General features: G+C 23.8%; 1 protein-coding gene across 2 annotated transcripts; it reads right to left on the bottom strand.

Moving 5' to 3' along the window:
• Nucleotides 1-1,035: 1,035 nt before the first annotated feature.
• Nucleotides 1,036-11,154, bottom strand: LOC129615861 (voltage-dependent calcium channel subunit alpha-2/delta-3). 2 transcript variants are annotated; one of them, XM_055531251.1, is made up of 16 exons: nt 10,936-11,154; nt 9,969-10,298; nt 7,170-7,251; nt 6,718-7,090; nt 6,131-6,651; nt 5,654-6,016; nt 5,390-5,584; nt 5,254-5,328; nt 4,775-5,193; nt 4,542-4,705; nt 4,055-4,134; nt 3,571-3,990; nt 3,257-3,499; nt 3,049-3,142; nt 2,563-2,981; nt 1,036-1,490 (listed from the first exon to the last, which is right to left on the bottom strand). In XM_055531251.1, the coding sequence occupies exons 2-16, from the start codon at nt 10,112-10,114 to the stop codon at nt 1,380-1,382; spliced, it is 3,705 nt and encodes a 1,234-aa protein (XP_055387226.1). In that variant the 5' UTR covers nt 10,115-10,298; nt 10,936-11,154; the 3' UTR covers nt 1,036-1,379. The 2 variants fall into 2 exon arrangements, with proteins under 2 accessions (XP_055387226.1, XP_055387227.1); XM_055531252.1 differs by lacking the exon at nt 10,936-11,154 and having other exon boundaries at nt 9,969-10,836.
• Between the last annotated feature and the right edge of the window lie 2,457 nt (nt 11,155-13,611).

Genomic DNA, 13,611 nt, shown 5'->3' on the forward strand with positions numbered 1-13,611 from the left:
AATACGCTCTAAAATGGGTAATTAATATTATACAAAAATTTTGCATAACGTTAGGCGAATCGAAGTTGAGAAATGTTGAGATAATGTAAAAGGTGAAATACTCATATACGAGTATAATAAATTAATGTTTTTTTCAACAAAATATTATTTTTCTAGATTTTCAAATAATCAGTAATTCAATAATTTATTGTAGATGATTTTTGCTCATTAGCGCAGCTACACTGAATTTATAACAAAACAATGTAGTTTTTTTTTGTTAAAAAAATCTAGCTAATTAGCAAATTTTGTGATTAAACAATTAAATCAAATATGTTTTTGAATGAAACCAAATTTTTTGATGTCCATGTTTGCTCAACATTCAGTATTGGGTATTCAGCACTGAATTTGTATAAACTCAAAAATCGAAAGCTTATAGCTTTGTTTTAACCACCATGAAATTGTACTTAATAATTTCTAAAGGACAAACTAGAAATTTAAAAATTTTGCGTAAATTTCATTTCTAAAAAGTTAGAATAGGAGAAGTCTAATAGAAATTAAAAGTAGATATGAACGTTTTATGTCAACTAAAGTGTAAAATTTCGAAAGGACTTATAACTTTTCTTTTACATATGATGTTTCCTCTTGTCAAATCACAATAACCGAAATCAGATTTGCAATAATTACGTGCTTGGAAACTTAATTATTTTATAATTTATTTAATTTTAGCTTGATAAAACTAAATGTTTTTGGTCCAACAAAACTTGGTTGTACTCTATAAGAATGGTTTCTACAAGAATTGGAAATTAATAAAAAAAAATTTTTATGAACCAATAGAATTACAATTTCATTACATCGAGATAATTTCAAGTGAGATGTTACATTAAAAACATCATAACTCCTGAAAATATGCAATATTTTATGTTATAATTATTTTTATTATTCCTTATTTCTTCATTTACTTCAATTATATATAACAGAATTCACTTAATTAAATGAAATTCTCTAGAAAATTTCAAATGCTAAAATGCTCTTTTAATTTTGCTAACAAAAGGGGAGGCCCCAACAATTTCTCCATTTTCACATGCTTTATTTTTTTCTTTTAAAACTACAAATTCCAATTAATAAAAATTATCAAAAAATCTATTTCTTGAACAAAAAATATTTTATAATTAAAGAAAAAAAAATTTTATTTTTTTTAAACAGATTTTTGCAAAAAATTTTAATATTTACTTATATAAAGTGTCTCGAAATAAACAAAAATTTTATGTATTTGGTGAACATGACATTTATGAAAGTGTTATAAATTTTTTTTTTCTGTTTTTTTTTTTTATTCGTATAATCATTTTAAAAGAGTATACAACTATATTATATTATATAACATTTAGAATATAAAAAATTTTTCATCTTTGCCAAAACATTGTCAGAACAATTATAATAATAGTAGATAATATTGTTAACGATTGATTAATTTTTTGGTGGTTTCCTCTTCCGCAATAAGTGAATTGTTCCTCCTAAAATTATAATTAAAAAAAAAAAATATTAATAAATTTAATTGAATTTCTTATAATTTTAATTTGTATATTTTATTAAATTTATTAAGTGTGTCAGGAAACATAGGGTGCGTTTGGAACAGCATGTAAATGCCGAGACTTCTCGACTTATAGAGGAGAGAGTTTGGGCAAGAAGACTGAAACGAGTGAGACTTCTCGATTTAATCTAAAATGCTACATTCCTTCACAGAATGTACACATAAAAACACAATAGAGTAAAATTTATGGATAGTCAATTTGATTTGTTTTGGAAGTTTATGACTACCCAGGTGTGTTTTAGATTGGGTTAAAATCCCCTTACTATTGATAGGTTTAATGATGATTTGGGTCCGTTTATCTTTTTCTTTTCGATGATTTTTAACAACTGTATTAAAGAAAATTAAAACAAATTTATGAAATTATAAGATCTGTTTAGAAAAAACAAGACGACTTGAGACAAAACAGACTTAAGAAGTCTTAAGTTTTTTGACCCGTTAATTGACCTGTTACGTTGGTTAATTAAATAATTATTATGAGTGTTGTTAATTATAATGAGTTTTATGTTTATAACATAATTCAAATAATTCGATATTTAATGAAATATACAAAAGAAAATTTTCAAAATGAAATTTTTTGAGTTAATCAATCTTAATTTTTAATGAGACTACAATAGAGTATATTACATTCACATTTATTTTAATAAAACAATCAAATTTGAAATTCTTCATAATTAAATATAAAATCATAATAATTTTCATTCAATTTTCTATTTATTCGAATGGAAAATAATTTTTTATTAAAATTTTTGAAGATTTTTTTTTTTCTCACTCTTTCATTTATATACGCATATGTAGGAGAGCAATTTATTTTTATTTATTAACTGTTATTAAAAGGTGATTTATTATTATATATATATGTATGTACTGAAATTTTTGTATAATAACAACACATTTCAATATATACAATACATATATTTGTATATAATTATATAATATACGATATTATTACTGTAATTCTTATATATATGTATATTTATATAAAATTATACACTTACATTTTCATGGTGGGTATAACATTCAGTTAAACGTCGTCTTTCTAAAAAGCTCAAATTTAATTTATAACAAGGAAATGGAATATCATATAAAATTTCTTTTGGTTCTGTTGATGGTCTTCTCGGTTCTTTATTATATAACATTTTTACAACAACTAATAATAAATTTGATTTTGGTATCCTTTTAATATGAAATGGCCTCGAATAATTCTTTTCAAGTGCAGCATTATATTTTATATTATCGAATAAATCTTGTTGTTGTAATATATATAAATGTGATTCTTTATCACATGATCTATATTCGACAATCGGTTGTTTCGGTTTTATATATTCTTCTTCACCATCTTCATCATAATGTTTTTTTTGTTTTGGACTATGTTGTATTATTTCATCATAATCTTGATTACTTTCTTCATCATAAACTATATAATTATGAAATTTATTTTTAATATTGAAAAATTAGTTTTTGTTTTTTTTTTTTTAGCTTACATGGAATTGCTTGAACATAATAATTTAAACGTGCCCAATACCACATTAATTCTGTTACTAAAACATTAATTATAGATCCAATAACTTGAATTGGCTTCGTTTTTTTTTTTTTCAAATGAAATTCAAAATAAAAAATAAAAAAAAAAATTATTAAATTTCCTGTTGAAAATTTACGATAAAAATTTTATTAAAAAAAAACAAATTTTACTGTTAAAATTGTTGAACAATCAGATGATTGTTGTGTGACTTCTTTACAAACAGCTTGAAAATCATAAACAATAACTTCTTTATAAATTCCAAAATCAACCATTGCTTCCATAACAGCACCTTCAACATCACCAAAAAATTTACCAGTATCATTAACATTTTCCGATAAAATTATATAACCATTATTATCGATAACAAAACATTCATGATCATCGGTTGCACATGTTTTTGTACAATTTCCACACTAAAATTATTTAATTTTTAAAACAGCTATAGCTAGATCTATATAACAAAGAAATTATTTAAAATAATTACATCAACTTTAGATGTTATCGTTGCAAATCTTTGATACATTAAAGAATGTGAAAATTGAAAACCAACAACACTTCCAGGTGCTTCTAAACCACCATCTCTTGGGAATATTGCATGTGATGATGTTACTTTTAATTCAGAATCTTCTTCTGGATCTGATGCATGTGGTACAGAATATACAAAACTATCTGGATCGATTGCATGTTGAAGTATTGCACTTTTATACCAAGTTTCATCAATTGCTGTTGTATGATAATCACCAAATTCTTTATCACCTTTAACTTCAACTTCACCAAATATAAATTGCCATCTTGTTAAACCGCTCATTGTTGCAACAAAACGTAATGTTGCATTATACATTTTAATTAGAGCACGTTCTTTTTCATCAGTGAATTCCCATGCACCATAACTAGAATTTGTTACCTAAAATATTTACAAATAAAGTCATTTAATTTAATTTAAAAATAATTTTAGTTATTTCAAATACCTTTGCGTCAAATATAAGTAGCTCAACCAGTTCCTTATTACAATAGTATGCGTCGTCATCTAGTGATTTACGGCCACAATCTGTATATGGAATGAAGAAGAATAATATTAGCATTAGAAGAATTATTTGTTATACTAATCAAAACTTGGAAAACTAAATTTAATGTCGAATTTTTAGCCCCTTTTATTCGATTACGGGATTAATTTCATAAGAGATAATGCTGCTCTTAGTTTCTTTTGTATATTATTTATTGATATCGTAAATTATTATTGAAATTTTACACGAGAATTTCTTACAATATAAATTGTTGTTCTTTATATGTTTGGGAACGCATTGAATCTCGTATGTGAAAAAGAAACACGTAAAAATTTTGTGGAATTGTTAAAATATGAAATATAACTTTAAGGTATCTGAGAGATTTAATTGGGAAATTATGTGACAAATGACAATTATGTGACACTTAATATAGAGAATTTCTTTTGAATACCTCCTTCATCTTCATCTTCATCTTCCTCAGAATCATCATCTTGTTCATATTGTTCATGCCATTCCCATGTTTCACTATCCATTATTTTCCCCAAGAAATGTTTTAGCTCATCTTCTGGTTTCTCAAATTCATGTCCTTCAAGATAATGATATTTACAATACACCCTACAAAAAAAAATTCTTTTTTTAAAATTTTTAAATTGGATTTTTGTTTTTTTTGTATTCTTTATATACCAATCTGGATGAATTTTCCAATTTTCTCCAAGAAAATAATCCGCTATATTAATTCCTTTATTAATATTCATTTTTGATTCTTCACCAACTTTTATCCATGTTTTACCATATTTACTTGGTAAAACTAAACCTAATGAGAATGGTGTTTCTGGTATTGGTGCATAAAAATAATCTTGTTCCTCCTCAGATACTCTTCTCATTTTATCATAATGAAATTTTATTTGAACATTTAAATTTTTACCAGTTTGTGATTGTACCATATTTCGGCGAATTTCTAATAATTGTTCATTTATTTCTCTTGGATCATCATCGAAATCATCATTAATTTGTTCAATTTCAACTAAATCTATACTATTATAATTGACTTTTAAACGCTTTTGTTTCGGATGATCTAAATCATATTCATCTTCATGAATATACTAAAATTAAATTAAATTATATAATTAAATATATTTATGAATTAAAAATATTTATTTTACCGATGGTCTTAAATCAGGATGCAATAAAACATAACCATTATTACTAATTACAAATGAATAACCATTGACACCAAGCTAATTAAAGAAAAAATCTAAAATATAATTTCAATTGAACAGCAAATTCTATAATATCAACCTTGTAGGGTAGAGTAATTCTATCAATATCTTCAACTGGTATATCAGTTCCAGCTACACCTAATAAACGAGCTTGATTAGCTGTTGAATTCTCTTGAAGATAATCACGATTAAATGCTGGTATTCCAACAGCAATTAATAATCTTGGTGCTTCATCATTTTGAACATCTTCATCACCATCACTTTGCGGTTTATACTATTAAAACAAAATATATAATTTTAAATTTCTCTTCAATTTTTTCTATTAGACTAAATTTTTATTTACAGTTCTATCAGCAAAAGCATGTGTCCAAGTCGGTGGATGTTCTTCATTTTGTAGGACAAGCGGTGTAGCTATAACATCTACATATTTCAGTACTTCTCCTTGTACTTCGTCCAATGTTTGTACATGTGAATAATAACCACGATTTAAACATGCCATCCATTGTATTTCTCGAACTTTTGTCACTTCTTTACCCAATAAATATGTGAATATTCTGACTTTCATACCTTTTGTTGAATTATCTGGTGAATCCCAATTATATTGTTGATAAATTTCTGTAAAATTACTTGGTATACCATCTGTTACCAACATAATAGCTTGATTACATCCAACTTGTGATTCATTACAGCCTCGTTCGATGTAATACTAAAAACAAAATTAAAAAATCAATAAAATTGAACAATTCTTCGGATCAAATGGTGTGGTTGGAGCTTTAATTTAAGGGTCCTACTCAATTTGTTATTTTATAATTCTACTAACTTTTCTAAGCAATTCGAATGCTCTTGGAAATGCTATAGTTAAATTAGCATATCCTTCTGGTTCTAATTCACTTATTGCCTCATAAAATACTTTAATATTTTCTGGTGTTGCTTGTACTAAATTATCTTTAAAACATGGTATAATATCATCTGTTGTCTTTGAATAATTAAATATTGTAAAAAAATCATTATTCGAAAATGTATTCATTATTTCATTTATCGTAAATTTGGCAATATGATTACGAAAACCTCTCATCGATCCAGAATTATCCATTAAAATAACAATATCTTTTGAGCAAGTTGCCGTTTCAATATACCATGATCTTTTTCGGCAATCATATGTATCAGCTTCGGTTTCTTCAATAGTATCATCGATATCCCACTGTAATGCAGGATAATGTCTTAATATTCCTGTATCAGAACAAAAATATTGCCATGATAATGCTGGATCGGTTTTATAATTTTGTACAAAAACATCATCTAATTCTTCTGACCACATAATTGTTCTAAGTACATCTGGACCTAAAAAAAAAAATACAATTATTTTATTTGATAAATGGGCAATAATTGAAGAACAAAAAAACTTACTTCTATCAAAAATATTGGCTGGAACATGTACGGAACTATAGTTTGTATTTACATATAAATTAAAAAAATGTGAATCCTCATTTAAATCTAAATCTTTATACATATATGCATAGTCTTGTAATGTTGGAAACATTGATATATTTGTTGTTGGCTGTGAATTAAATTCAGAATATTTACTAGAATAATATTGAAATTCTTCTTCAGCATATGTTCTATTAAATTCAAAATTTATTGATACATTCTCAGCTTTATTCAGAATACATCTAATTGCATCAATTTTACGTGCTAGCATTCGGCTAACATTTTTTAATATCGATCTTATTAATGATTCACCATCTTTCTTCTCCACTCTGGCATTATATTCTTTGTATTTCTATGTAAAAAGAAAAATATTTGATATTAATATTTTAAGAGGATTAAAGGAAATTATTTAAGTATGTCTAGAATCTTACAGCTTTAATCTCTGGAGATTTTGTCATTCGTTTACCGAGATCCCATAATTCATCACCAATTTGTTCAGCCCACTTTCCGATCCTGAAAACAAAGTAATTATAATTAATAAAACAATAAAATAAAAAAAAAATGAAGTTTTTATTCTTAAAATAGAATTACGAGTTTTAGGACGCCATACGTACAAAACCTACGGAAGGATTATCGATATCACTATCAACTAACAAGTCGAGAAAATATGTAGTACACGCGAGGGTTCAATTGACTACAAATGAAATCTTATAATATTGCAGCGGGTGCTTTTAGCAGACACTTTATAAATTAAGTAATAAGCAAGGATCTTAAAAAGTTAACGTTCCATCTTCCGCTATTTTCCGAAATTGCCGAGATTTTGGGTTTACGGGAAACGAACTCGTGTTCTGCGAGTGTGCACGTAAAATTCAGAAGAAGAATAAATTTTCAATGGGGTTTCATTTTGAGGGTACGAAAGACATTTTAGAGTAGTTTGTAATAAATATGAAATTGACAAGGTTAACAGATTTGAAATGGATGGCCGATGGATTTTTATCAGCAGGAAGAATCATATATGAAGCTACATCTCTTCTCTTACTTTTTTCCCTGCTAGATTAATTTTCTCAATACCAATTTTTGCTGTAAATTAATGGCCCATTTCTGTCAATTAGTATGCACAGTTTTAAATAAAAATTCATATTTAAATTAAATTGCATAAATATTTATTCTTCCATTCGAATAAATTTTGGAAAATTTGTTGTGGAGTAAGAACAAATTTCAGTTTCAGTAAGATAAGCACATTTTATAAAAATTTGCTTTACAGTTACTTGATATTACTATAGAATATTAAATAAAATTTTTTAACATTTCAAATCAAATCAAATTGAAATTTATTATTTTACATTTGAGTGCCCCAAATAATTACAAACTTATTTAGATTGTTTAGTAAGCATATGGTTTTATAGAATTTTTTTTCACCCATGTACTTTACGTGATATTATAAACAAAACATCAAATATTAAATGTGTATACACAAAATTATTCAAAGTATATACATACATACATACACTACATGTCGAATAATATTAAAAGAAAATAAAGAATAAAAGTCCTTGATCCTGTGTCTTCGGTAAGTATTATTTTTTTTGTGTTACGGTCGGTTAAAATTCTGTTTTTATAAAATATTTATATAATAACAATGTGCCCTAATAAAATATATATATGTGTTAGTGAATGTATATATAAGTATATGATTGTATACTTAAATAGCCATATGATATGAATATAAAATTAATATTAAATTTAACCCTAATGTGCAATACTATAGATTTGTTTTTGAGATGTATAACAAATGCAGCGGTATTAATGTTCTTAGCATTACTAATTGTTACTAATTGTCGTTAGTAAGTAAAATAAAATATGCCAAAGCAATAAAATCTTAAAACTATTCTAAATTTAGCTGGCTTTATCAAGGCTTAACTATGGAAGTCAATTGTGATTTGGTCGACTTGTTTTTAATAAATCGTTTTTTACTGAATTTAATAAGTCGGAAACACAAACATTATAGACAACTGGGAGTAACAATGCACCGTAACCAGTATACAGATCCCCCCACCTCTGAGTACGGAATTTGAGGCATGTCTGTGGTGTTTGTATTCATATATATTTGCTGCATTTTTCCCAATAGTTTTTGTTTAATAACAGAAAGTGCATACGTGAACTCTTTGACATTAATGGAAATCGACATTTTTGTTTGTATGCAATTCTGTGAACATACAATATTCGGGACGTCCGTATATTGACTGGAAATTCATCTTTAGTTTTGACTATCTATATAATTTTATTTTATTAAAAAAAGGAACATTTGCAAAAAAAAACTAACTTTTATCAAACTTTTATCAGGCAGAAAACTGTTCGAAATAACAATTTTTACTGAAATAAAAGCGCGAAAAATATTCGATATTTTTCTTAATTTTGTTATCGTTCTGTGCCTGTAACCAATAATCTACAAGAGCAGCAAGCACATGTATAATATTAATTAAAATTAAATTAAAAAATTTCTTTATATTTAACATATTTACATATAATAATAAATTAATAATTGCTTTCCTATAGATTCCTTATATTTATTGTTATACATATACGTATAACAATAATAAAGAATTTAAAAACATTAAGTTTGAGGTTAAAAAACTAAAAATTTTTTGCACATGAATGTCATATTATTATACAGATATAATGTGTTATATTATGTATTACTCATATATAATTCAAGTATATACATATATATATATATATATATGGAGACACTTATACAATGTAGCTATTTTAATATTAATGTACTCATAATATTATATTTAAAAGAGCACATTTTATATTATTTTCTATATTATTACAATATGGCTATTATTTGTATATATATATATATATATACAACTATTAAAATATTTAATGTACCCGCACATATGTTTAAAATAGAAAAAATACATAATTAATTTCTATTATTTTAGATAATACACACATGCATATATATATATATGAATAAATGTATATAAGTATATATAAAATAAATTAAGGTACACATTATATTCAAATAAAAATAATAATTAAAATTTTAAATAATTTAAATTGTTATATGCCTCTTACAATTGTATACTCTTTACTTAATTATTATATTATTAATGTTGATGAATACATATATAACATAATATTATATATATATATATATATTTATATATAAATCTGACACATGTACTATGTATATTTATTTAAAATTTATTTAAACTTACGCATCATCTTCAGGGGTAGCACCAACATTTTGATTTATTAATATAAATATAAAAAAAATTAAAATTAAATATATTTGTATAGGATTATTAAGAATAGAGGAGAGTTTTGATGATTTTGGCACCTGATTTGAGGCAAATAACTTCATTTTCTATATGCAATATTAATTTTGTTTTTTTTTTTTTTCATTAAATTTTTTATTTATTATATTTTGACACTAATTTTTTTTTTATATGTGTTATACTTGTAGTAACATTATTATTATAATTTATATTATTTGAAAATAGTTAAAAGAGAAACTGTTATATTATTATTAACTGTTATATTTATAACTGTTATACATATAACAAAATTGAAAATTTTATAAAACTTTTATATTATTATATAAAAATAAAATGAAACTTTTGTTTTTTTTTTTTTTTATAATTTTTTTGTGGTTTTCTTGAGTTTATTTGTTATACATTTTGTGCGAATTGTGAATATTTAGAATAAAAAATATGTTTTTTTTTTTTTTCAATATCAAGTTTAGTTATAACCCGGATGCAACATATAATAAAAATATGCAAAACACATGTGTGTCATCGTATGTGTGTGTGTGTCTGCTATGTGTGTAGAATTTTGTTCGTTTTATTTTTTTTTTAATTCTTTTCAAATTCTTGTTGTCCCTCTTGTATTATTATTATTTTTTTTTTTTTGAAAACTAGGTGAAAAATATTATAGAGTTGATTGAATTGAATTATTTTATATAGATATTTTATTCTTTTGTATAAAAGAATATAACAGAAACAAAAATAATAACAGCAAACAACAACAACAAATTAAAAAGTATGGCAAAGATAACAATGAAAGAAATGAAATTTTTATTTTTATTTTATAGAACAGAAAAATAAAAAAATATCAGCTGTTCTATTAATAGTTTTTTCTTAAAAAAAAAAAAAAAAATTTTTTTTTAGATTTTTTTTTTTTTACATTTTTAAGGAAACATTTTTAATTTCACTTTATTAGTCTTTGTTTTTATTCTTTTCTTCTAATTTTTTTCAATTTAAAACTTTTATAAATTTCTTAAATTTTTTTTTGAATAGAAAACATTTCACATCACATAATTAAATTTTTTTTTTTATTTTATGTAAAAAAAGGAAATGAAAATCATTTTTTATTTAAATTTTTTAATAAAAAATATAAAAAAAAATTATTTTTTCTTTGTTTTTCTTTGTTTTTTTTTATTTCTCTATTTAAAAAAGTATAAAGTAGGTAAAAAAGTTATTTGGCATTAAAAAAAAAATTTTTTTTTTAATTTTTTTTTTTATTTTTTTTTTTAGGAAAATATTATGAACTTAAGACACTTGATTGAATGTATAAAAATAACTAAAAAAATAATATTTCTTATTCTCTTCGAAATTTTCAAATCGAATCGAAATTAACATAAAAAATGTGCTTTTTTCATTTTCTTCTATATATAAAAAAAAAAAACTTTTATATTTTACTTAAATATTTTTTGAAAAAGCTTTTATATATTTTCATAGTTTAATATTCTAAATTGGCGGCGGCGGTAAACTCCGACCCGATCCAACCCGAACAATTTTTGAAATCACAAAACACACTATATATACGAGTATGTTGGTGCGAAAAAGTTGCACATGCTCTCTTCTTTTGTTTACATCATGAAAAACACCGTGTACGTATATATACACTCAATAGAGAATATTTGCGTGTTTACTTTCAGAGAATATAGAAAAATTCACTTATTTATTTCGTTTTTGAAATTTCGAAAATCAAAAACAAATAATAACAAAAAATTAGAATGTTATATGTGGGTAACGGTATATATGGAACAAAAGAAAAAAACAAAAAAGAAATAAATAATAAATTTTAATAAAATTAACACGCAAGAAATGGGCACACGTTATATACACAATATAAAATATGTATGTATATAAAAATAAGGGCATTTAGGAGAGAAAGTAATGGGAAGAGTATATGAAAAATAGAGCAAACGGAATAAAAACTGAATGAGAGAAGAAGAAATTTGTTAAAAGAATAATAATTTTGAATATTTAATAATATTTGCTAGTATATTATACAATATAGTATTTTAGTAATTATAACAAATTTAATAGTACAGGATTGCAGAGGTAGAGAACAAATATGGATTTATAAATAAAAATATATGGTGGAATTAATACTGAATTTTTGGTTTAAAGAAAAAAGCGGATGAATGAAGAACTAATATCAAATTTTATTTGAAATAAAATTTGTTAATTATATTTAATCTTTTTAATGCGGTCGTATATATAAAATCATATTTGAGTAATGGTTCACTTAATAGTAACTATAATATCCAAGAAAACCAGTTAGGCCCACTAAGTTTTTATAAAAAATTTCTTGAAAATCTATTCATTATTTTATCAAAAATTTTAAACCGGGGGCTGTAGGATCATTTCTTGTTGCTAAAATCTTATGGACACTAAAATTTGATAACTTTGTCGCCTCAACAACTCAGTTATATTTCAAATTCAGGTATATAAATTTTCATGAAAATCGGATTCTATCCGAACTTGTGATATAGGGATACATACCTCATATAACATACCTCATTGTTTGATTTATATGAAAATTTCAGCGTGTGAAATTTGTTATTTTGGATAATGGGTTGGTAAATTTTAACATTTAAAAATATTTATTTTTGAAATTACTCTTTGTTTTTAACCTATTCAACACAATTCTTTTTAATTTTATGAAATAAGATATGTAATAAAAAATTTACTTTGATAAAATACCGAAAACATGCAAATGACAGTGATGTTATACTTGAAACAATTCAGTTTTTTTTTTCTTTGCTAAATTTTTCAAGTATCACGTGTATTGCTTAGTATTTAATTTACGAAAAATGTGCCTTATCTTAATTAACTTTCATCTTTTTTTTTTATTTCGCATCTTTATAAAATAATGTCCTTCATCTTATTTCTGATTCTAGTAGAAATATATAAGTAGGTATATGCAATATAACATATGTATATACTATAGAATTTTCATATTATTATTGATTTAATTAAATTTTAAATATTTTTATGATAAAATTTGGTCAAAATTATTCTAAAATAGAATTAAATACTATTATATTCACTATTATTTTCATGAAATACAATTCTTAATAAATTTTAGGGATTTTAGATATTTAAAAACTATTACTTACCTATACTTAAATATGTGATTTACTGCAAAAAACATACAAATACTAAACGAAATCAATATATAGTTGTTACGTATAATGTTGGGGTACTTTTATACAATAATTCTCAAGGCGAATAGTATTCGATTGCAGAAAATAATTTTTAACAAATTTTCTCTTCATTTTTAAATCTAATATTATCTACCCATACACATATGTTTTTTAATTAATTGATTTATGAGATATGAGATTTAAATAAATAAATTAAAGATATAATAAATAAAAATTGTATAACTCAAACTCTAAAATAGTTTTAAGCTAGAATTTTATACAAATTAAAAAAAAAAAAACAATTTAACCCAAATTTTTATATATTACTTAACTAGAAAATACCATTTTTTGAGTTATTACAATATAGAAATCAAGCACAATTTTGTATACATTCCGATATTAATATGTAAATATTATTAATCTAT

Source organism: Condylostylus longicornis, unplaced genomic scaffold (assembly GCF_029603195.1).
Source record: "Condylostylus longicornis isolate FDR11 unplaced genomic scaffold, ASM2960319v2 ptg000153l, whole genome shotgun sequence".
NCBI classification, from domain to species: domain Eukaryota; kingdom Metazoa; phylum Arthropoda; class Insecta; order Diptera; family Dolichopodidae; genus Condylostylus; species Condylostylus longicornis.

Excerpts from the sequence above, each read along its gene's own strand:
- LOC129615861 (XM_055531251.1), bottom strand. The coding sequence starts at position 10,114 with ATGAAGTTATTTGCCTCAAATCAGGTGCCAAAATCATCAAAACTCTCC. Across the intron at positions 6,652-6,717 it reads AGCCAATATTTTTGATAGAA|GTCCAGATGTACTTAGAACA; the intron begins GTAAGTTTTTTT and ends TTTTTTTTTTAG. Across the intron at positions 4,135-4,541 it reads TGAAGATGAAGATGAAGGAG|ATTGTGGCCGTAAATCACTA; the intron begins GTATTCAAAAGA and ends TTCCATATACAG.